The sequence below is a fragment of the Dreissena polymorpha genome, chromosome 3 (genome assembly GCF_020536995.1).
Source record: "Dreissena polymorpha isolate Duluth1 chromosome 3, UMN_Dpol_1.0, whole genome shotgun sequence".
NCBI lineage: Eukaryota > Metazoa > Mollusca > Bivalvia > Myida > Dreissenidae > Dreissena > Dreissena polymorpha.
Genome location: NC_068357.1, coordinates 142,667,360 through 142,694,018, shown reverse-complemented (window position 1 = coordinate 142,694,018; position 26,659 = coordinate 142,667,360). Strand labels below are relative to the sequence as shown.

The 26,659-nt window shown below is 37.0% G+C and overlaps 2 protein-coding genes across 4 annotated transcripts in view; both read left to right on the top strand.

The window, feature by feature from the left end:
- Positions 1–26,659, top strand: part of LOC127871754 (uncharacterized) — a 343,111-nt gene that overhangs the window by 11,259 nt on the left and 305,193 nt on the right. The window lies entirely within an intron of this gene.
- LOC127871756 (alpha-soluble NSF attachment protein-like) lies at positions 7,889–26,006 on the top strand. The gene is made up of 8 exons (XM_052414924.1): positions 7,889–8,075; positions 14,727–14,806; positions 15,425–15,541; positions 18,859–18,905; positions 19,514–19,647; positions 20,308–20,392; positions 23,288–23,461; positions 24,675–26,006. Exons 1-8 carry the CDS (start codon positions 7,984–7,986, stop codon positions 24,819–24,821), a joined length of 876 nt encoding a protein of 291 aa, XP_052270884.1. The 5' UTR covers positions 7,889–7,983; the 3' UTR covers positions 24,822–26,006.

The following is a 26,659-nucleotide window of genomic DNA, read 5'->3' as shown; positions in this document are numbered from 1 at the left end:
CCAAAAACAATATACCCCCGATCATTCAATCCGGGGGCATAAAAAGGGTAATAATTCTCTCAAAAGAATTATTCTGTCATAACTTGCTGCAGATAAAATTACTTTTTTAAAGATCATCTACACATAAACGTAATTCAACTCTGAAAGATTGTTTGAGATCGTAGTTTTTCCAGCGGGTTTTTTGCAAGGGACATGCAATTTGTGAAAGCGCTGTTCTTTTCTGATCAAAAGAATAAAGAAAAGATACTGGTACGGAATATACATTTAAAAACTAACTTTGATGCAAGAAATCCAAAAGCAATAGATGGAACTACGTAAAACCTGGAGGCTTTGCGAAGGTCGCCTGAAACAAGAAATGGATTTAGAAACAGTTACTGAGTATGAGAGCCTGTCACACAGAAGTCGTCAATTCATGTAGTAGTAGGATATGTGTAGTTTTGGCCCAATGGCATTATTTGCACAAAGTTTCCAGAGTACAACAAAACTAAGTTACATACTTTATTATTATAAATCTTTGGGGCCTTGTTGTTTCAGAACAAAATATTCTTCAAGTTATGATTCAATATAAGTTTATATAAAATATTTGAACCTCTGATGATTGAGAAAAGAGTAAATATACAACGTAACATACCATATAATCATATACAACACATCTACACATGCTAATAACATCTACAGCAATAGTGTTACAGATATTTAAAATTTAAAAAGTATTTATGATAAGCATATTTAATGTACATTGTACAGATTTCACTCTTTCTTGAAGTGTTTTGCAATAATATACTTGTTTAAAGTTTTTTTGTACAAATTGGCTACATTTTCTTTATGTTACTCAACATTTTGGTTTTGTTAACACTTAGAAAAGGCGAAATATATCAGGAAAAAGTGACACTTGTTCTATTAAATTTACTTATATCCCTACTGGATATGGAACTAGATATTTAATGTATCGGTAATTAAATACGGTACGAGGCATTAACTGTTGACATCTAAAACAGTTGACATCTAACAAACCATAGAGTAGCCTGTTGTTACCCACTTGTTCGAATGTATCCCACTACCAGTCCTGCCAACCCAACACAGGCGCCGTTCAAGGCTGAACTTAGGAAGCATTTGTTCATGACAAACCGCCGCATGGTCAGGACGAATTGCTCCCTCTAAAACAAGCATAACACAACTGGTAAACTACTAAAATGCAACAATGTATTTACTTTTTGTCCTAGTTTAGACTAAAAATTAGTTTACCTATGCTATTATTACAATGTACAGTAAAACTGTACATATTACTAATTGATATCCAAATGGCTATGCAAATCTACATTAAATTTTCATAAGCACTGCAGATAAAAATATTTAGCAATAACTTTAATTAAAATTTTAAGTACATTCACGCTAGTTCTGAATGTAAGTCACCTTCTGCCAAGAGTTGAGCCCTAATTAAAACTCGCCTTATTAAGCAGAAACAGTTGTTCTTATTTTGTAACAATAACATTGTAATTCACCATAAAGTGCCCTAAATGAAAAAATTCTCACACAAGGAAATAATTATTGTCTTGAAATGTTGTATATCATAAGGTGCATAAAATATTAACTAACAGACACATACATGTATACTGTAAGCTCTCTAAAAATCTAAAGTTCACATATGATAATGTTGCATCAAAGTAAACCTACAGAACCAATAAATAAGATCACCATGACTAATATCCTTGAAACCTTAGAGAGTTCAGGAATCCCTCCTTTGTTGGTTTATTGAAACCAAATCGGCCATATATGTGTCTAGTCTGTAAACAAAATCAGCTGTGGCGTTATAAAGATTATATTTTCAAACATTGTCAACGTGTTGTTAAATTAATGATTTGAGGACAAAAACCGATTGTTCCAATGCAAATTTAGTCTGTATGTCAATCAGTGGCTGCAAATTTATGTTACACTAGTAAAAAAAAACTTGTGACAAGTATGTTCATAGGCGGATCCAGGGAGGGAGGGGGGGCGGACACGGCGTACGCCCCCCTAAAATCGCCAAAGTAAAGTCAATTCATTTGATGTTTCACACTTAACTAGATCTAAATCACCTTTTTAAACTTGTCAAAGCCTTCAAAATCACTTAAATATTGGAGTTTCCCGGGGATTTGCCCCCCCCTGCACCCCCTAAACGATAAACTATGCACTTATTTTGGCATTATAAGAAGGTACTTTGATGAAAGTATATGAGTCGTGACATGCTCGAGAAGTGGTTGTCAAAGCCTTCAAAATCATTGAAATCGTGAAGCTTCCAGGAGGCTTTGCGCCCATAGACCCCCTAAACGATAAACTTTGCACTTTTTGGGCATTATAAGAAGGTACTTTGATGAAAGTATATAAGGCGTGACATGCCTCGAGAAGTGGTTGTCAAAGCCTTCAAAATCACTAAAATCACGGAGCTTGCGGGGGTCCTGGACCACCTAGCAGGGCTTTGCCCTGCAACCACCAAAGGCCCTAGCGGCCCCTGGACTCCCAGCAAATCTTTCAATCTTATCCCGCCCCCCCCCTAAACAGAAATCCTGGATACGTCCCTGATGTTTAAGCACTTACCGGTACCGGTAGTATCTAAACCACTGAGTTGTGATCATTTTTAGTATGTTTTAGTATGACAGTGTACAGTAGCAACAAGCTTGTTTAATTAATTCATTAATAGGATTTCCTGTTTATTGCGAAATACATAATTTGGCTGTTACTTGTTGTTTCATGATAAATGTATAATACGCTGGTACAAATGCAGCATTGTTTATAATTTTAAAGGTAATACAATTTTACAATACTGTATTGAACAAACTGCAGACTATGCTGCAGTTTACTTGTTTTCCATACATGCACTGAATGGTTTATAACACACTATTCATGAATTCCACAGTTTTTCAAAATACATAATCACTTTGTTAATTGCAAGCACATGTACCTCAAAATTGTTGTAAGTTGATGATTTAGTATTATGTATTGTGTTACTATTCTTTTACGTTATAATAAATTATGTGAAGTGTTTTGAAGCGCCATACATAACCATATAAGTTTGTATATATCTACTGAATAAATTAACATTATTTACATGCTTTTGCTAGCGGCTAAGCCTAGAAAGACAATGACTGACATATAAATAAGCTCATATAATTACTGATATATCTATGTTTGTTCCATTTTGCTTTTAGAAAGTATAAATAATAAGAAATGTGTTTGTCAGAAACACTATGTCCCCTTGTGCGCCGCTTTGATTTAGTTTTTTTGACCTTTCACCTTTCACCACTCAAAATGTGCAGCTCCATGAGATACATATGCATGCCAAATATCAAGTTGCTATCTTCAATATTGCAAGTTATTGCAAATGTTAAAGATGGCGCAAACCAACCAACCAACAGACAGGGCAAAAACTATATATAAAATATATGGATTACTAGTATATAACATATTTGTTTGCATTCAAATCTTTAATATACAGCTACAAACTAAGTGTTTGCAGTTCAGACTGTGATTTATGAAGTGCATTAACATTGCTAGTTTTTTGTGACAACAGAATTAAAAGTAGGCAACAAAAGTTTGCAAAAGAAAACCCTGTGAACGGCTGTGAGATACCTATATGTATGAAATATTTCAATTACAAAACAAGGGACAAAATTGTCACAAAACCCGGTTTTCAATTAAAAAAAAAAGTCTGATAAATGGAAACAATTCAAAATGAGCATTGTTACCCCCTTTGTTTCAAATTCAATATATTTTTACTCGTGGCGACCTTAATATCAATTTGAAAAAAAAAATCTGATAAAGGGAGACAACTTGAAATGTTCATTGTTACTGATTGTTCATAGTTACCTCCATTGTTTTAAAATCAATCTATTTTTATTCGTGGTGACCTTGGAGATATAGACGTAATTCTTTCGCGCAACACACCGTCCAATGATGGTGAATAAAATGAGCCAAATGATTTTAAGATCTCACTATGAACGACATAGTAATTGCCAGGACAAGCTCATTTATGGCAATTTTTGACCTTTGAACTCAAAGTGTGACCTTGACCTTGGAGATATCGACGTAATTCTTTCGCGTGACACACCGTCCAATATTGGTGAAAAAATGTGCCAAATGATTTTAAAATCTCACAATGAACGACAAAGTTATGGCCCGGACAAGGATGTTCCACCCGCCCGCCCGCCGACATTCGCCAATCTAATAACCAGTTTTTTCCTTCGGAAAACCTGGTTAACAACTATGCTGTCCCTAAGTTTTTCATCCTGACAATAAAAATTGATTTGACACATTTTATTTTTTTGATACATATGTTGAGTAAGGTTATGCAAGAATCAACAGCTTTAGTTGAATTGAGACATACCGGTAATAAAAAAATCTATATCCTGGGTAGGACCAGTAGTGTTTTATCCAGGCCGTTTTAGCGTGGCGCGGCGCCTCGCCGCTTTTTTGAAGCGCCTCGCTGCCCCTTTAAAAGCAAATCAGCGCCACGCTGCCTTTTTCAAAGGCCGCCGCCCTGTTTTCCGCCGTGCGCGACCTTATTGATAACATCTTAATTGCCTCTTAACCAAGCTTCTAAGCCGACTATTATCAGCGAAGATTCGCGCGGTTGTGAATTCGTCATGCGTGAATAACCATGTGTCAATATCAATCGATAATTTCAGTGGCTTTGTAACACTTATCGGTCCGGATACAATCGTGCACAGTTACTTAGGAGACTTGATGAAAACCTCGATGTTATTCATGTGGAAATTGTGCATTTCATGCATAATTCAGTTATATCAAAACATTTATTTTTACGGGTAATTAAATTTTAAAAAAAACACCAATTGTATCTGTAAAATATTGATTTGATTTCAATTTAATGTAAAACAGTTTTAAGTTAAAAAAAAATAATTTACAGGGCTGCACTAAGCGGCGTACGGCCGTATATTACGCCCAAAAATTATTTCCATACGCCGATTACAAAACCCCATGACGTCCACTGTACTTCCTGAAAATTGGCCATACGCCGAAAAAAGCAACCCGTGACATATTAAAGCTTTCGATTAAAATAACGCTCCGCCTCCTATCCAATACAATTGGCACAGGCTCACAGTAGATGTGTGTTGATGAATTGTAGCAGACGACAATCTTAACACGTTTGCTGTTCACGGTTAGGCAGACCGCGCTTAATTGGAGCACGTGCTTGTTTATTGTCACGATGTTTTGATTACAATAACGTGTGAATGTCGGCAAAGAAGTTGATACCCCGTCTTGGACCCTGTTTGGCCAAAAGTTGTTCATTGTTGTAACAGTAGTAGACCTGCACCATTGGTTCAATTAAGAACATTATGACCCGTTTGTAACTTGTCAAAATATGTTAATTGGCAAACACAGATATGAATTTTACAAAAATATTGAACTTGTACCACTTATCATTCGTGTTTAGAATGTCGCAACGTACGCTTTCCGATTTTGGCATTCCACTTTCGACGAAACGTAAATTAGAAATTGATGCAAATTGTTTTGTAAGCAAAACAAGTTTATATCGGAGACCAATTAACGTGTATTGAATTAATTGACAATGAACAAAAGACAGTACGGCGCCGTTCCTAGTTACACTTTTTGCGAATTAAATGTACACAATACAACACGTGGTCATGATAATAATTCAAATAATTGTTTAAGAGGGTAGTTCATTTAACAGTATTCTAAGACTTCTTTGAAAAGCTATAGTTTGTATAAGATATATATCCTATGGTGTTTAATCTTGTTTTTTGTTACTACATGAAAATATAAAACACATAATAAAATACACATTCTGGATTTTGTTGGTTTAATTATTCAACAATAAATCTCAAAACTATACATACAATGTTTGTGTGTAACAAAGCTTGTAATTAAGTCACTATAGAGATATATTTGTGCCCTTTTTATGGATGTCGCGCGCTAAAGTGCCCTTTTTTGAAATTTTGCACCACGCCCCTTTTCCTTCCTGTATAAAACACTAACCAGTATGTAGTTTCTAAAGGGTGATTAATAAAAGAACCCTTCCACTTAAAGGATCAATACAGAGACCTCAGAGTCGCTAAGCAGACACCATATCCACTTAGCCACAGCCTCCAAACTATCTCTGAATACTATAGGCTAAAGAAGCACACAATTATAAAATATTAGATCTAAAAGCTTCAATGGCAGATGTCAAACACTTCATCCAACAAAAAATAAGATTTAATTGTTTGGATGCATGATGATTGTATTGAAACAATTATAATGTTTTGTACACAATTATGTCCAAATTTTTATTACATTTAATGGTTATCAAATCAGCTTTTGCCTGTAAATTAGGTATCACCTATTATCATATTATTTCCTTACTTAGTACATTGCATTCACAATTTAAGAATTGAAAATGCATGCCTTTGAAGTGTTAAATTTTGTTTCATTTCGTTAATTTCCTTAATAAGTGAATTTTCTTTAATTTCTTAAAATTTACAAAAACATGTAAGCAGTAAAGATTAACAAATACTGGTTTCATTTTGCATTACACTAATTATAACTGCCAATGGAATTTGGAAGGTCAAAAGGGGGCGAAAGTAACATATGAACACGAATTATCACAACAGAAAAATGTAATAATACGAATGGATGTGTTTATATTTTGTATATCTTTGTAAAGTGACTACACAATCATTGATGTCATGTAATCAACTTATCAATATCTAGTTCTGGCTACCATAACTTTAAATGTTGCTTTTTATGATTTTTTGACTGGTGCGACTTTATAGTTATGGACCAACCCCATAAGGAAAGTCAACCAGAAATTCACGAAAAGTTGACAGTTAACAAAGACCGGTCCAAAACAGCTTTTAAATGCAGTAATTGGCCCAAATCAACCACTTGATCGGAAAGATTGACATTTTTCACATTTAACCGATATATTCTTTCACAAAATACTATCTTAAACATTTAAAATTGATCTATTCTGCTCTTACATATCGAGAAAAACAGCCATGTGACAGACTTTCTTAAAATGCGAATCTCTCGAGATTTCACGGTCTTAGGACGTTATTTCTATTTTTAGTAACATACCATGTGCTAAAGTGTTTTCAAATTCAGAATGACATTTCCCGGTATTTTAGATTATTCTGGCTTGTTTTGTAAACAAATTGTAGTGTAAATACAAACTCAAAGTAAATATTATTTAAAACTACCCGATTCACACTGAAATCAGTCATATAATCCACCAGACGTAAGTTGTTAATTACAATGATAGATTTCAGAAAACGAAAGTAATGTTTACAATTTCAGCAAAAAATGTCAAGGTCGATTCGAAAGTATCAAAATGAAAACTTGTCACGTGACAAAGCGACAATGGCGTCAAATTTGTGAATATAAGACTGATGAGAGTATTTTCATATATTGTTAGATGCATTTGAAACATTTGAACCTTAAAATATTCCCCGATGCAGTAATTTATATTCATTCACCAATATATGTAGAAATGTATCCAAGAAAATGAGCTTTCTTTGATTTATAGTGTGACATAAATATGTTACGACTCTGGTTGACTTTCGATACGGGGTTGGCTTTAGCGTACAGGTATGTCAATACTATATAAACTGTACGCTGAAGTTTCTTTAGCTAATCAATATCATACTTTAATTCGATTTCATCCGAAACAAAGTATCCGAAAATTATGTGCATTATCAAATGTTTTAAAATTGCCTTATATACTGTAATAGAAATTAAAAGCACACAAAAAAGATAGGAGAAATGTTGCAAAACACATACAGCCAAATCTACAAAACGCATCTCGCCGTCCGCGGGCATTTTAAGGATTTTTCTTATTGCATAAGGTTTTAAGCGATCCTCCGTAAAATAAAGCAAACATCAAATTTGCAATCGGATGACCCATTTGCGCATGCGCAGCCATTTGTAAATAATGAGGTGGTGTTGATCTGTCATAGATATTTTTCGCGAAAACGCATAACCGTTCCTAAAATGGCTGACCAGGAACAAAAGGCGATTCAATTTGTTGAGGAGGCAGAGAAGAAGTTAAAGTCATCCAAAGGTTTTTTTGGATCCATGTTTGGGTGAGTGCTCGAATGTCTATCAGTCACAGTAACTTGGCTTGTGATTTCAGTAATGTGACAGTCCCATTCACATACTTGGTGTTATCTCTATTGATAATTGTGATTTAATTTTCTTTTAAATATGTTTCATGATTTTTATGCTCCCCGAAATAAAATTTAGGCGGAGCATATAGTTGTCAGTTTGTCCTTCCTTCCTTCCTTACTTCCTTACTTCTTTCCGTCACACTTTTGTTACCGTTTCTCATAGCGCCTTCAATACTTTACTGATCTCTTTCATATTTGGCATGTAGGTACCTTGCATGGACCTCAACCTTTTGATGAGGTTTGAGGTCACTGGGTTCAAGGTCAAGGTCACCTAGGCTAATAATATGTTTTTTTAGGTGGTTATTAACACATACATTGACAAAGCGCATCATCGGGGAGCATCCATCGTTTCCAACGATACTTGTTTTTATCAGTTAATCCTTTTATTGATGCGAGGTTTGGGCAGTGATGACAATTCTTTCCCAAATATGTTATTATATCTCAGGGCCCTCAATCTGTCAAATCCACGGCTGAAATTCGGATGTCTCATGATTACTATATCTCAATTCTATTTTAATTTAATCTTGTCAAACAAACTAAATTATGAAATAAGAAATGAATTTAGTGCAAACATGTACAAATGTAATAATTAGAGAGTAAGTTAAAATTCCCCCAAAAAGGGAAACCCCTGCTATGGGTAGCGACCTGTTCCCCTAAAATGGATTGAGGGCCCTGTATCTTCTCTATAAAAAACTAAAACATGATCAACTAAATCAAAAACAGAACTAACAACACTAGTGCAGACATCACCATGAACCATGGGAAGCTGGAAAAAGTGACCAGCTTCAAGTATTTGGGAGCACCTTGTCCAAATAATTAGATATAATCTACCAATGTATATCGACCTCCTATTTAAAAGAGTAGGAGCAACCCTGTTCAAGAATGGTATCAGTAGCAATGAGGTCCGAATAAGAATTGCCATGGTGAAGAGCAGGCTGTGGACAAGCAGCTCCATCAGCCTCCTACCAATGACAGGCTCCACAAGTCCCTTGTAGTCTCCATCTTGCTGCACAGCTGGGAGACCTGGCAGTTTCACTTGGACACAGATGTTGGATAAGTCTTTTGAACACGTGTCCCCAAAGACTGCTCCACATCTCCTATTTAGAGCACAAGACAAATCAGTACGTCTTGAACATTACTGCAACACTTGTTGGCTCACAAGAGCCTCTCCTTGCAACTGTAAAATGAAAAAGCTGGCTTGTTTTAGACACATCACCAGACACGACTCTCTGAGCAAGACTGTGTTCTAGTGCATGTAAGAGGGAGTTCGCAGTTGAGGTCATCAGAAGAAAAGTTTGATGGACAATATGAAGTAGTGGGTGTCCCTCCCCATGGATGAGCTACTCTTAGCAGCCCACAACATGACTGACTGGCAGAGGATCTGTGTTGTCATTCCTCATTTCCCCTCAGTGGCCAGACCAGTCAAGGAAATGATGATTATTGATGATCAAAAACAGTGATTCTGAAACCTCCTTTGAAATTATGATATATATATGTAAATGAGTGTTATTAAATAAGAACTCTATGTATAATAATGCCGACTGTCAATTTCCTAAAAATCGCGAAAAGCACGAACAAAAACCGGCAAAAAAAAAGTGTAGCATGATAAAAATCTACCCCGACTGTCAATTTCCTAAAAATCATGGAAAGCACAAACGAATGAGTGAGCTGAACCGTTACAACCTGACCCTTATGGGAGTTAGTAACAGAAGCAAGATGGACTGGCTCTGGCAAGCAGAAGGTGGGTTCCGGAGAAGTCATCATCTGGTCAGCAAGAACTGACAACGACCACTGTGAAGGAGTTGCTGTCATCATCAGCAAGAGCAAGGCCAACACCGTGCTGCAGTGGAAACCTGTGAACAAGCGCCTGCTGTACCTCAGGATGAACTCCAAGTACGCCAAGCTGTCTGTTGTTGTGGGCTACGCACCAATAGACGACGTAGAAGAAGAGGACAAGGATGCATTCTACGACGCTCTTCAAAGTGTTTTAGAGGACATCCCCCAACACGACGTGCTGATGTTGCTCGGCGACTTCAATGCTAAGGTTGGCAGCAACAACAAAGACAGAGAGAGGACCATGGGAAGACATGGAGTGGGTGTGATCACCCACAACGGGGAGAGACTAGTCAACTTCTGCCAACAGAACGACTTGGTCATAGGAGGGACCCTGTTCGCGCACAAGGAGATCCACAAACTTACATGGACATCACCAGACGGCAGAACCCAGAACCAGATCGACCACATCATCATTTACGGTCAGATAAGGCACTCTCTGCAGGACATGCTTGTGAATCAACGCTACGATGTGGTCAAGTTGAAAGACCCAAAAGTGAAAGAAGAGTTTAGGATAACCGTCAGGAATAGATTTAGTATTTTGGAAGATGAGGCAGCACTGACCATCGAAGGCTTCAATAGAGTAATGAAAGAGACAGGAAAGGAAGTTCTAAGGCTTCAGAAAGAGCAAGAAGACAGAATGGATCTCAGAATAAACATGGTCTCATATAGAAGAAAGAAGACAGATAAAAAAGAAACTGTTGGACACCAAATCCCTAAGACTTACGGAAAGAATTTCAAAGGAATATAGTGAGAAAGACAAGGTGGTGAAGACATCAGCCAGAAGAGACAAGAGGAGGTACATAGAGAGGCAGTCAACCACAATGACATGAAGACAGTGAACCAGAACACCAGGAAGCTGAAGGGTGACTACGGCCAGCACAATGACCTTCCTGTGAGAGCTGAAGACGGAACTCATGTCACTGTAGAAGAGGAGAAGCTGAAGAGATGGAAGCAACACTTCGAGTCCATCCTAAACCGCCCAGACCCACCAACCCTAGCCGACATTCCTGAAGCTGAAGAGGACCTTGACATCAACCTCGGCAACATCACTGTAACGGAAGTCAATGAAGCCATCCATAAGCTGAAGAATTGGAAGGCGCCTGGCGACGATGGAGTGTGCCCTGAGATGCTGAAAGCAGAAAACACAGTGACACCACAGCTTCTTTGTCAGATTCTTCAAAAAATTTGGGACAGTGAAGAAACGCCGAGTGAATGGAAGACCTGCACCATCTTCAAACTGCCCAAGAAAGGAGACCTGGGGAACTGTAACAAGTGGCGAGGCATCACTTTACTATCTCTCACCAGTAAGATCTTTAGCCGCATCATCCTCCAACGCATCTTAACAGCAGTGAACGGTATCCTCCGCCAAGAACAGGCAGGCTTCAGGAAAGACAAGTCCTGCATCGACCACATCTTTGTCCTGAGGCAGATCCTTGAACAGTCCCATGAATGGAATGGACCCCTCTACGTGGTTTTTGGGGACTTAAAGAAGGCCTTCGACAGCCTACACCGAGACTCCCTCTGGAAGATTCTGCGACCTTATGACATCACTCAAAAACTTGCCAACATCATCAAGTCCTGGTACGAAAACTTTGAGTGCAGAGTCGTCCACAACAACCAGCTCACTGAACCATTCAAGGTGGAAACTGGAGTGAAGCAAGGATGTATCCTCTCGCCGCTCCTCTTTTCAATGGCAATTGACTGGAGCATGCGCCGCAACACAGAGGGAAGGAGGAAAGGAATACAGTGGACGCTGACATTGCTGCTAGATGACCTGGACTACGCCGACGATATCGGTCTACTTGCTAGCAGGAACCTGGACATCCAGCAGAAGACACAACAGTTGGCACTGCCAGCAAGCACCATAGGTCTCAGGATCAACATTGGAAAGACTCAGGTCATGAAGAAGAACACCAGAGTGGGCGACCCAATCACCATCAATGACCAGCCTCTGCAAGATGTGGACCTTTATTTCATAGTTCATTTACCTGGGCAGCAAGGTCACCACAGATAGAGACTGTGCAAGGGAGATCAACACGAGAATCAGCAGAGCCAACCAAGCCTTCGCAATGCTGAAGCCCATCTGGAGGACCACAATTCTTAGCATGCACACCAAGCTCTGCATCTTCAAGAGCAACGTGCTGAGCATCCTTCTATATGGGTCTGAGTGCTGGAAGACCACTGCTACCATCGAGCGCAAATTGGAAGTCTTCCAGAACAAGTGCCTACGACGGATCATGAAAGTCTTCTGGCAAAACATGATCACGAACATGGAACTGCCTAGAAGAGCTGGCGCAAACAGCATCGCTGAGGCCATCGCTTTGAGGAGATGGAGATGGCTAGGCCACGTCTGCAGAATGCTACCTGACTCGCTACCCAGGGTGGCACTGAGATGGACTCCACAGGGGAAAAGTAACCGTGGACGACCAAAAAAGACATGGCGCCGAACTTTGGAGCGAGAGCTCAAGAACAGAGGCCTCACTCTGCAGACAACACCCGACAGACCAAAGTGGCGCTCCCTTGCTGTTGCCTCAAGCACCAGACCGCGCAGAGAGGATTGAATGAATGAATGAATGATAAAAATCTACCTGTAAATAAAATGCCGACTGTTAATTTCCTAAACATCATGGAAAGCACAAACGAAAACCGGCAAAAAAAAAATTAAACAAATACCCGTAAATAAAATACCGACTGTTAATTTCCTAAAAATCGTGAAAAGCATGAACGAAAACAGACGAAACAAGTGTAGCATATCACAACTAATGGACTAGGGAAGATGACACAATGGTGATTGTTTTAAACGCACCGTTTTAAACGCACCCTATAAAGTGACCCTGTGACCTATTTTTCATTAAGAGAGCAGACACCTTGCTAAATGCTTGAAATGCACTAAGTGACCTCGTGACCTAGTTTTTTACCCATCATAACACATATTTGAACTTGACCTAGATATCATTTAGACACAACTTCTGACCCAATTTGGTGAAGATCGGATGAAAACTACTTCTATTAGAGAGCGGTCACCACACTAAATCCTTGAAATGCTCTAAGTGAACCCCTGACCTAGTTTTTGACCTGGCATGACCCATATTCAAACTTGACCTTGATATTGTCTATATACAACTTCTGACCAAGTTTGGTGAAGATCGGATGAAAACTTTTTGAATTAGTGAGCTGACACTGCTGTGGCCGCCACCACTGCATGCCGTCGCCCGCCAAGGGTGATCTTATAATACGTCCGGTTTTGAAAACGGGCAAATAAAAGAGAGCCTAAGGGGTAAAGTTGCACACCTTAGCCAAAAATTGACTAAGAGTTTTCACAAGGATTCAGTATAGCAATACAATGAAAACTGCCTCAACCCATGGGGGCCTTGTTTTTCAACGGACACGAACCATTTATGCACTCAGATATCATAAGAGCAGATTTTCAGAAAAAGTTTCATGATAAATTGCCAAAAAATTTGACTTCTAGAGTAGTCTCAAGCCTTTTCTTCCATTTGACCCTACATCACCCAGTTTTTATACGCCCGTCTATGACGGGACGTATTATGGTATACCCCGCGTCTGTCCGTCCGTCTGTTAATGTCGTACGCTAAGTCAAATATCCTTTGACAGATTTTCTTCAAATTTTAACACAATCTTAATATTGATAAACCCTGATCCCCTTTCGTTTTTGACGGAATTCTGAATTGTCGTTCCAGAGTTATGGGACTTTGTTCGTCAAAATTTCGTGATTTCATTGAATGTCCTACTGTAGCTCAAATATCCTTCGATGGATTTTTTTCAAATTTCAACACAATCTTAATATTGATAAACCCTGATCCCCTTTCGTTTTTGACGGAATTCTGAATTGTCGTTCCAGAGTTATGGGACTTTGTTCGTCAAAATTTCGTGATTTCATTGAATGTCCTACTGTAGCTCAAATATCCTTCGATGGATTTTTTTCAAATTTCAACACAATCTTAATATTGATAAACCCTGATCCCCTTTCGTTTTTGACGGAATTCTGAATTGTCGTTCCAGAGTTATGGGACTTTGTTCGTCAAAATTTCGTGATTTCATTGAATGTCCTACTGTAGCTCAAATATCCTTCGATGGATTTTTTTCAAATTTCAACACAATCTTAATATTGATAAACCCTGATCCCCTTTCGTTTTTGACGGAATTCTGAATTGTCGTTCCAGAGTTATGGGACTTTGTTCGTCAAAATTTCGTGATTTCATTGAATGTCCTACCGTAGCTCAAATATCCTACGATGGATTTTTTTCAAATTTCAACACAATCTTAATATTGATAAACCCTGATCCCCTTTCGTTTTTGACGGAATTCTGAATTGTTGTTCCAGAGTTATGGGACTTTGTTGAATGTCAAGGAGACGGCGCTCCATGCTCATGTACTTATAAAATAAACCATGTATTCAAATACAAATAAACTGAAGTAAAAAAATGATTCAAAGGGTTATTTATTACCTTACTACTTCATTGGCGAACGACGGGCGTATCATGCGCTCATGGCGCAGCTCTTTATTACCTTGGTTGAGATTATACTGGGACAAATGATCTGACCAAATTTAGCTTCTATAGTGTAAACAAGGTAAATGTTGACAACAAAAAACGAAATAAAGACAATAACAGACGTTGTAATATGATGAGCTCAAGAAATGCAATTTATTTACTTGTGCCATTAATTAGTTCAATTGCTCAATTTTTGTAATACCTTTCAATATTCTAGAGGCTCCACAAAGGTTGAGGATGCTGCTGAACTTTTTGTAAGAGCTGCTAATGCCTATAAGATGGCGAAGAAATGGCCAGGTATATAACCTTTTTCAATTTAAATAAATACTGGTTCTTGCGTTGTTTAAAATTTGACATGTATGCATGTTGCGCTTTATTCTTCTCAAGTTGCTATTCAGGCGTTAATTGGCTTCTGTAATCATTCAAATTAATTTCAAGTCATATCCAACAGGCCCCATAATTAGATTATTTTCTTAAACGCATGATTTATGAATTCATTTTCATTCTTAAATGACTTTTTATAGTTCTGATTTGTAACCCCTGTGACTTAAGAAACTACCAGTATACAGTATAAATTATTAGGGTAATAAAATGAAGATTACCAATTTATAATATTGATCTGCTCTCTTGGAAAACAGGGCTTAATGCATGTGCATAAAGTATTGTCCAAGATTAGCTTATTAGGAACGATACTTGCTGCTTAAATAGTATTTTTTGTTTAAACTAAGTCTTGTCCTAGCAAAAATCGAGTCTAGCTGGAAAGTGTTGTTCCTGAATAGCCTGTGCAGGCTGCATGGGCTTATCTTGAGAGAAACTTTATGCACAGGCATTAAGCCCCGTTTTCCCAGTACATGGTTCTATTAATTTTGCCGTAAGTACGATTTTGTTACCCTCAAACTGTACAATATATCACAGGAGCTGGGGAGAGTTTCTGTCGGGCGGCGGAACTCCAGCTTCAGTTGGGCAGCAAACACGAGGCAGCCACTCACTATGTGGATGCAGGGAGTGCTTACAAGAAGTCGGACCCACAGGGTGAGGATCAGTACACATAAACTGTATACATGCACATGTATATGCATTTTTTTTAAGCTCACCGGATTGCTCAGGTGAGCTTTTCTGACCGGTCTTTGTCCGTCGTATGTCCGTCCGTCCGTCTGTTAACATTTGCTCGTAAACACTCTAGAGGCCACATTTCTTGTCCCATCTTCATGAAACTTGGTCAGAAGCTTGATCCCAATGAAATCTCGGCTGAGTTCGAAACTGGGTTGTGCCGGGTCAAAAACTAGGTCACTAGGTAAAAAAAAAAGAAAAACATTGTAAACACTGTAGAAGTCACATTTTATGTTCAATCTTCATGTAACATTGTCAAAATCTTTGTCTTAATGATATCTTGATTGAGTTCAAAAGTGGTTCCTGTGTGTTGAAAAACATGGCCGCCAGTGGGCAGGGCAGTTTTCCTTATTTGGCTATAGAGAAACCTTGTAAACACTCTAGAAGTCACAATTTTTGCCCAATCATCATGAAAGTTGGTCAAAACATTGGTTTTATTGATTTCTTGGACGAGTTCGAAAATGGTCCAGATCGGTGAAAAAACATGGCCGCCAGGGGGCGGGGCAGTTTTCTCTATATGTATATAGTGAAAATATGGGAACACATTTTTGGTTCAATCTTCATGAAATTTGGTCAGAACATGTGTTTTTTGGATATGACATTTGAGTTCGAAAATGGTTCGGATCGGTAAAAAAGCATGGCCGCTGGGGGGGTCATTTTCCTTATATTTATTTAGTAATAACAGCTTGTGAACACTATATAGTTTATCATGTCAAGGGAAGTAACTGCATATGAAAAATTATGTTGAAATGACAGTTGTGTCCCTTTTTAAAATATTTGTTTTAAGCACAAGACGATTAAGTGGAATTAATTATAAATGATAGTTTTACATTCTGGAAGATACATGTAGAAAATTTTTGAATATGTTTTTTATTGTTTGATGATTCTGTACAATATGGCATTCTTTTGTCAAACAGTTAAAGCAAGACTATACAATTTTTATATGTGTAAAATTGTAATATATTGATAAAAACATGTTACAATAACAGAAAATAGGCAAGATATTGAAGACGAATTTCATAAAATTCAGCAAAGACAAATTAGCACCCCGAGCTGATGGTGATGAAGATATTTCGTACATATTTTCCTACAATAACCGAAGAATTCGTCTTTTTATAAGGATCAGAGTTAGTGTTCGTGTGTGGAATGAATAGACATCGCTGCAGGAATTTAAAAACAACCATTAAACTAAATTAAGATTCACATCGAACATGCATGATATAGATTCTGGCAAATTTGACTGTACAGACATTTTCGATTTCAGAATTAAATATCTCGCTTATTTCGCACTTTTCGACACATGTTTTTCTTAAGGTTTATTTTAAATTATATTGAAATGTATGACCTTGTTAACACTCTAGAGGTCACATTATTTTCCGATCATCATGAAACTTGGTCTGAAGATTTGTCCCAATGATATCTTGGAACATGGCTGCTGGGAGGGGGACAGTTTTCTCATTATGCCCCCCCCCCCCCCCCCCCCCCCTTTCGAAGAAGAGAGGTTATATTGTTTTGCTCATGTCGGTCCGTCCGTCCACCAGATGGTTTCCGGATGATAACTCAAGAGCGCTTATGCCAAGGATCATGAAACTTCATAGGTACATTGATCATGACTCGCAGATGACCCCTATTGATTTTCAGGTCACTAGGTCAAAGGTCAAGGTCACGATGATCCGAAATAGTAAAATGGTTTCCGGATGATAACTCAAGAACGCCTATGCCTAGGATCATGAAACTTCATAGACACATTGATCATGACTCGCAGATGACCCCTATTTATTTTCAGGTCACTAGGTCAAAGGTCAAGATCATGATGACCTGTAATAGAAAAATGGTTTCCGGATGATTACTCAAGAACGCTTATGCCTAGGATCATAAAACTTCATAGATACATTGATCATGACTGGCAGATAACCCCTATTGACTTTCAGGTCACTAGGTCAAAGGTCAAGATCACGGTGACCTGAAATAGTAAAATGGTTTCTGGATGATAACTCAAGAACGCTTATGCCTAGGTTCATGAAACTTCATAGGTATATTGATCATGACTCGCAGATGACCCCTATTGATTATCAGGTCACTAGTCAAAGGACAAGGTCACGGTGCCAAAAAACGTATTCACACAATGGCTTTCAAGGTCACGGTGACTCAACTTAGAAAAATGGTTTCCGGATGATAACTCAAGAATGCTTACGCCTAGGATCATGAAACTTCATAGGTACATTCATCATGACTCGCATATGAAATAATGATGAAACTTGACCAGCATATTTGTCTGGACAATATCTAGGTCAAGTTTGACATTTGGTAAAGATTGAATGAACCGACTCCTCTCAGGTGAGCGAACTAGGGCCATCTTGGCCCTCTTGTTTCAAAATTGGTGCCAAAATTCCCATTCTCAAAATGTCTATATTGTCTGCACATAACTGCATAAATGAAGAAACAACATTTATCACATGCCATACCCTGTTTCCCATGTAATGTAACCATTACATATTTTTTATAATACACATGTGTAATACAACATTTTTAAGCGTTTTCATTTGCTTAGTTTTCGTTAATTGACAAAACACATTTTGTTATTTTTCTGAAATGTCGTTGCAATGTCAAATGACGTCACGAAATGTAAACAACATTCGGGATTTATCATTCTGTTTGCGTAAATATTTATTTAATTTGCTAATTAAAAAGCATGTGATAAAAAAGATCTGACACGAGTTGTCATATGATACCAAATTTTATTCAACTCGTCCAGGAAATTCGTTAGTAAGCTCGCCAAGGGCTCGCTTACTAACAAAATTCCTGCACTTGTTTAATAAAATATGGTATGATACAAATGTATGACATCTCGTGCCAGATCCTATATTTATTTTATTGCCCTGTACAGTTTAGTTGAACTGAAGTTAATATAGTATAGAAAACACTTTCAATCTTGATTTTTACCTAATTGATGGTAAGTTAATTTTAGCCGAACAAACTACACCATCAATTCCAAATTGTTAGTAAAAAACTAGGTGTTTTATCTCAATCCAAATGGCCCCAAAATTGTGGAAAAACATTGATGTGGCACATGGAAAATATTTACCTCTGCTAGTCATTTCGAAATATTTTTGCAAACAAATGTTAACATAAACTAATGTAAGATTGATTCCAGAAGTTAAGACTATTGCATTAGTCTGTTTATTATTGCTCTTGCTCAAAAATAATTTTGATTGCATACATTATGCATATGTTTGCAGAGGCTGTGAATTGTTTGGGAAAGGCCATAGAGATTTACACAGACATGGTGAGAAAAATACCTTTCCTCAAAATGTATTTAATGAATTTAAAATACAATTTTAAAGAAGCTACATGAATCATCATGTAATAAATCCTCCAAAACTATAAATCGGTACACCAGCAGACCTTTTACCCACTTGTAGACCTTATTCTTTTTCACAGACATATTACCCACGGACGGACCAATAACCCACCATAAGACCTATAACCCACAATCAGATTCATAATCTATGGGGATTTGCAGTCCGCACAGGCTAATCAGGGCCGACACTTTTTGCCTAACTTGATTTTTGCTGAGATGAGACTTTCTTGAAATGAAAAATATCAAAAGCAGAAAGTGTCGTCCCTGATAAGCCTGCGCAGACTGCACAATGCTAATCTGAGATGACACTTAACACACAAGAATTAAACCCCTTTTTTCACAGAGCACAGCGCAACTATCTTGTCTTTTTATACTCTATACATGCATTTACATGTAAGTGAGTGGTATTATGCAAGTAGCAGTTTGTAATTATTAGCTAATCATTGCATATAAAATGAAATCAGTTTACTTTAAAATCCTTGGATAAATAATCCTAGACACACATACATGTATTTTCAACTGTTCAATTGCAGGGTAGATTCACAATAGCTGCCAAGCACCATGTATCCATAGCTGAGATCTATGAGAACGAGCTGGCTGACATGGAGAAGGCCATCTCGAGCTATCAGCAGGCTGCAGATTACTATAAAGGAGAAGAATCTAACGCGTATGTGGCTTTTAGAGTTTTTTATGCTCCCGGATAGAATGATCAGGGATATATTGTTTTTGGCCTGTCTGTCCTTCTGTCATGGTATCTGTGTGCCTGTCCCAAAACTTAAAGGTTGGTCATAACTTTTGCAATATTGAAGATAGCAACTTGATATTTGGCATGCATGTGTATCTCATGGAGCTGCATATTTTGAGTGGTGAAAGGTCAAGGTAATCCTTCAAGGTCAAAGGCCTTTTTTTCTAAAATAGCTGCCATGCGGCTTCAAAGCGCAATAGGGGGCATTGTGTTTCACAAACACAGCTTCTTGTTTTTCTTAAGAGACACAGTACAAACAAGATCTGTTAGGTCATATTGTTATTACCTGTTGTTAAAATTCTTAATATTATTATTGCCTTTATTTGAATTTCATGACAAAATAGCTTATTTCAAGTAATTGTATAACTTGAGTATGTGTTATATTAATCGAAAAAAAATTGTTATTTCGTTTTTCACATGTATCTCTTTGATTTGTTGAATTAATGGCAGAAGTTCAAGGGCACATAATTCTGAAATAAATGGTGTGACATACAAAAAGCATCATGCGCTGCTACATAGTATTAAAAACACTTTGATACGAATAAATGGTTCTGATACAGCAGGACAATGCCTTTATTACAGGTCAGGCAATAAATGCTTACTCAAAGTTGCCCAGTATGCGGCTCAGTTGGAGAGATATGATGTGGCTTTGCAGATATATGAGGAGGTAGGGTGATCACTTCTTGTTGCCTCATTACTAAAATTAATAAGAACTAGTTGTGTTGTTTTTTTGGAAGTGTTTGTACATATAACAGTAGTACAGTGTAGTATTTTTAGCTCGACTATTATATATGAAATATATATAGTGGAGCTATCCTACTCACCCCGGCGTCGGCGTTTGCGTGCAAATGTTAAAGTTTGCGTACTACCCCAAATATTTTCATTGTCCCTTAAAATATTGCTTTCATATTTTGCATACTTGTTGACCAACATGACTCCAACCTATAAACAAGAGCAGACCACTGTATCAAGCATTTTGACATAATTATTGCCCCTTTTATACATAGAATATGCATATTATTGATAAATCTACGTTAAAGTTTGCGTACTACCCCAAATATTTCCTATGTCCCTTGACATATTGCTTTCATATTTTGCATACTTGTTTACCAACATGACCCCAACCTATAAACAAGAGCAGAGAACTGTATCAAGCATTTTGACAGAATTATTGCCCCTTTTAGACTTAGAATATGCATATTAATATTTCCCCCCTTCGAAGAAGAGGGGGTATATTGCTTTGCTCATGTCGGTCGGTCGGTCGGTCTGTCGGTCCGTCCACCAGGTGGTTGTCAGACGATTACTCAAGAACGCTTGGGACTAGGATCATGAAACTTCATAGGTACATTGATCATGACTGGCAGATGACCCCTATTGATTTTGAGGTCACTAGGTCAAAGGTCAAGGTCACGGTGACCCGAAATAGTAAAATGGTTTTTGAATGATAACTCAAGAACGCATACGCCTAGGATCATGAAACTTCATGGGTAGATTGATCATGACTTGCAGATGACCCCTATTGATTTTGAGGTCACTAGGTCAAAGGTCAAGGTCACGGTGACCCAAAATAGTAAAATGGTGTCCGGATGATAACTCAAGAATGCATTCGCCTAGGACCATGAAACTTCATGGGTAGATTGATCATAACTTGCAGATGACCCCTATTGATTTTGAGGTCACTAGGTCAAAGGTCAAGGTCAAGGTGACCCAAAATAGTAAAATGGTTTTCGGATGATAACTCGAGAACGCATACGCCTAGGATCATGAAACTTCATAGGTAGATTGATCATGACTTACAGATGACCCCTATTGATTTTGAGGTCACAAGGTCAAAGGTCAAGGTCACGGTGACCTGAAATAGTAAAATGATTTTTGGATGATAACTCAAGTACACTTTTGCCTAGGATCATGACACTTCATAGGTACATTGATCGTGACTCGCAGATGACCCCTATTGATTTTTAGGTCACTAGGTCAAAGGTCAAGGTCACAGTGACAAAAATCGTATACACACAATGGCTGCCACTACAACGGACAGCCCATATGGGGGCATGCATGTTTTACAAACAGCCCTTGTTATTATTGATAATTCTATGTTAAAGTTTGTGTACTTCCCCAAATATTACCTTTGCCCTTTGACATACTGCTTTTATATTGTGCATACTTCTTTCCAACATCATCCCAATCTATAAACAAGAGCAGACAACTATATCAAGTATTTTGAAAGAATTGTGGCCCCTTTTATATTTAGATAATTGAACATTTTGCTTAAATTGCCATAACTTCTTTATTTATGATCAGATTTTATTAATACCAACCCCACAGCTCCTCCAAAAAAATATTTTTTCCTTTTTTTTTTTATTTTGAAAGATCATCTAATAAATGACCACATCCCACATTATACCTCCCTCTCAACCCCCCCCCCCCCCCCCTACCCCACTCACCACCCCCATTTTTTTTTCATTTTTTTATTTTTGAAACATCATCTAATGAATGACCACACCCGACATTAAACCCCCCTCTCACCCCCCCCCCCTACCCCACCCCCCCAAAAAAAAAAAAATTATTTTATTTTTTTTTATTTTTGAAAGATCGTCTAATGAATTATTGAATATGAACAATTTCTCCATGATGGCTTACGTTATACTGTCAAGCACTCGAATAGTCAAGCGCGCTGTCCTCTGACAGCTCTTGTTATGCCCCCAGTAGGGTGGCATATAGCATTTAAAATGTCTGTCAGTCTGTCTGTCTGTCTAAAAACTTTAACTTTCCTTATAACTTTTGCAATATTGAAGATAGCAACTTGATATTTGGCATGCATGTGGATCTCATGGAGCTGCTGAGTGGTAAAAGGTCTAGGTCATCCTTCAAGGTCAAATGTAAAATAAATAATCCAAGGGAAAAAACAAGCTTTAAAGGGAGATAATTCATATTTATTATTTGGTAGGTACAGATCATTTTTACAAGGGAAGTAATATTTTTTAAAGGGATATAATCAAAAATAAAAATCAATCAAAGCGGCGCAGTAGGGGGCATTGTGTTTCTGACAAACACATCTTGAATTGCTTTGTTATGGCAATTATTAGAATATATTTCTCTGAGATTTGATTGCAATCCCCATTGAGTTTTTAACCTTATTTCTAGAACATTCGTCAAAAAATTATGTTCAGAAAGACATGCACTTTCTTCCATAATTGATGTTATTATAATATAAGTTAAGCATTTTGTTGTGATAAAATTCTCCCAAAACTATAACCTGTCCCACAGCCTTTCAAAAAAAGGATTTAGTATTTCATTTAATATTATTGCTGGCTTAAATGTGAATATTATTTTATGCCATCTGTTATAGAAAATAAAAGTTGTAAAATATATTGGTTTCTGTGCTGGTTTAAACTACAATTGCCAATAGCTATCACAATTCAAACCATCATATATTTGTGCACAAACTCTTAATATTAATATCCTATATGCAAAAATTGTTTATATTGGAATTTTGAATAAACATTTTGTAACGGAAAATATGTGGGCAAATTATGAAAGTTCTATATTCGTGATCTTTCAGATTGCCATGTCATGTATGGATAATGCACTTCTGAAGTATAGCGCTAAAGACCATTTCTTCCGAGCAGCTGTTTGTCACCTGTGTGTGGACACCTTGAATTGTCAGCAGGCGCTACAGAGATATGAGGAGCTCTTCCCACAGTTTGCAGACGCCAGAGAGAGCAAGCTGCTCAAGGTAGACTGTATGAATATTTTATATGCGCAGTGCTGTGGGAAAATGGGGCTTAATGCATGTGACTGAAGTGTTATTCCAGATGAGCCTGTGGTGTCTTCAGAGGCCAATCAGACATGACACTACACATTGAATGCATTTTTGCAGAGAATAGACTTTCTTTCAATAACAATATACCATAAAAGCGAAAGTGTTGTCCCAAATTACCCTGTTTTCCCAAAGGGATGCTCATACATGATTTAATTAATAAAACAGACGCATGAATTCTGTCAAGTAAGATATTGCTTAAGGATCACAATAGTATTTTATATTGGCTGAACAAATATTTAAATGAGCTCTTGTTATGGCAGGCCTTTTCCTAGGGATGGGTTTGGAAGGGGGGGGGGGCTTTTTTATGTTTATATGTTTTTACAGTTTTTATGCTCTTAATGAAAATCCACACTGCTTTTGATATATTAATCCACAACAGTTTATCATCTTTATTTTTTTTATTTTAAAATCCTAAAGTTCACACACAATACAGATCAGTTACATCAGTGTACTTGATCAACAGATTTAATCTTATCAAATTCAATGAGAGGACATTGTTCAGGGTGTGAAATGCAAATTGTTTTTGTTTGATGTCAGTTTAGTCAGTGATTTTTTGGCACTACACAATCGTAAATGTGATGCGTTTTTATTGTGCAAAAATCTTTACTAAAATAGATTTAAGTTATGAAACAAACCATTAATCCCGCACAAGTCTTGTGTTAATGCTGCTTGAAAACAGCTGATTAGTGCCAGCATGATTTGTTTGGTTGTTAACAGCATGCAAACAATATTTGGATCAGAGCTTTCAAGAGCTTGTTAAAATTTCAAGCGCTGAATAACCATGATCAGAAACATAGGCGGGGGGGGGGGGGGGGGGGGGGGGGGGCAACATTTATTTGGAAGTTAAGGCACATCGGTGCCTTGTGATAAAATCACCTGGGGAAACGCTTGAAAGGAAATGCATAAGGTGGTCTTCATCAGGTCAAATTTGAGAGACAAATCACTAAATATTATCATTTTAGCAATATTTTCTTCTTTCAAATTTTTAAATGTGAAAAGACCTGAAAACGAAGTTGACTTAAGAGATCTAAAAGAATTTTATGAATGCAAGACTTATCTTAATTTTTCCTTACTAGGTCTGTGAATGCAGGCCCTGTGAATAATAAACAATGTTTAATATTTTCAGAGCCTGGTTCAGGCGTGTGAAGATGAAGATGCAGATGTGTTCACAGACGCCATTAAGGAATACGACTCAATATCCCGTCTTGATCAGTGGACCACCACCATGCTCCTGCGAGTGAAAAAGAGAATCAATCAAGATGATTTAAAATAAAACATGAACTGGACCTTATGTTTTTCTTCATTAATTTATTATATTGTCTTGCTGAAAAGTACTTACAATGTGACTTTTCAAGTACAAAGATTTGAACTTGTAAACATAGAAACAGGCAGTAAATATGGTAGACAATTTCCTGTTGTAATTAATTATAACATGTTTTGCTTTTTTTTTTTATCAATGTTGATATTTACATAAAAGTGACCAGTTTTCGTGCAATAAAGAATGGGATGAATGATACAAGTGGAGTAGACAAAATACAAGTATGATGAATTGTTGTGCTCACGGTTATATCAGTGGAGTAGACAAAATACAAGTATGATGAATTGTTGTGCTCTCGGTTATATCAGTGGAGTAGACAAAATACAAGTATGATGAATTGTTGTGCTCACGGTTATATCAGTGTCAGTATGTTAACATACTTGTACCAAAAACATCCTCAATTAACCGAGTGTAAAAATGTTTTGTTGGTTTTCTTTTAAGATAAATTATTAATTTCAATTCTGATAAGTGTCAAAAAACATCATATGGCCGATGGGAAATTTTTGTTTTATATGAGATATTGTTTGCATTATACATGTTATTTAATTTGATATTAAGTCATTTAATTTTGGCATATCACCCTATTTGATATGGAGATAAAGATTTTATTTCATTTTTCCACATTCCAATCTATCATCGAATCATTTAGATGAAAAATCATAAATTGCGGCGATGCATTTCTGTCATTGTGAGCCTCTTTTCCTCTATTCAGCTGATTTCCTAGTTTAAAATGTAAAAATTCTTTACAAAATGTCCTAATTGGCATGTTTGAAAATGACAGGTTTTTGCGAGGTAACCTTGTCAATGGAGGAAATGGTGTTTTTCTTTCATGAGAAGTTTTGAATACCTCACCACTGTGAATTGAATCACTTAAAACAGGTTCATAAGTCCACAATGTCTAGGGATGGTCTGTAACAAAGAAGAACATAAGATACCTTTCACCCAGCTCAGAGTTGTCAGTCAAGTCTTTGAAACAGTCATTTAGATGTTATGTACAGTGTTATATTTTATATCACAGTGTTGTAGTTGTGTACTTTGTGTCTGTTGAGTGTTAGATACATGTTACTTCAACTTTTATATTTGTGTCTTTGTTATGCAAAACATTTTACCATTACAGAAATAAATTCCCTAGAATGAGCACACACAGATATTTCTTATTTCATTGCTTCAATTTCTTTTTCAAAAACAAGATTTTCTGCTGATTTATTTTCACAATATTTTAATGATTTTGTAATAATTTAAACATCAAGTAGAATGGTATAGGTTCAGTTAGCACACGAAACAGAGCCCCTTTAGAGCTAGGTCGAGTTACTCAACACATTTATGTTTAAACATTTTGATTTGCATTTGTCAAACCTGCACTCGGTACTTTACGAGTATTTTATTTTTAGGTTGCAATTGTATTTAATGGTATCATGGGTGTAGGTTTTTCAATGTGTCCAGGGTTCACTAATATATTGTAGTGTTTCGAAGTGTAGGTTTTATTTAAAACAAGTTTAAAAGCAGTACTGAGTAGACAATAGACTGTTAAAAGAAATGAAAACTTTAGTGAATTCTTACTGATTAATAACGTTACATACATGAAATTTGGAAATAATTCCCATGGAATTACTACTGAGTAGATCTTTGTCACAAACATGACCTATAACACTGGACCAATTTGTCATCTATACACTACATGTTTTAAAGGGCATGTTATGAGTATGTCTGTTCATCTGGGGATGAAGTGTCTTGGACATGTACATTTAATAATGATAACATAAACATATTTGACTTGTAATTGATGTGCTTGA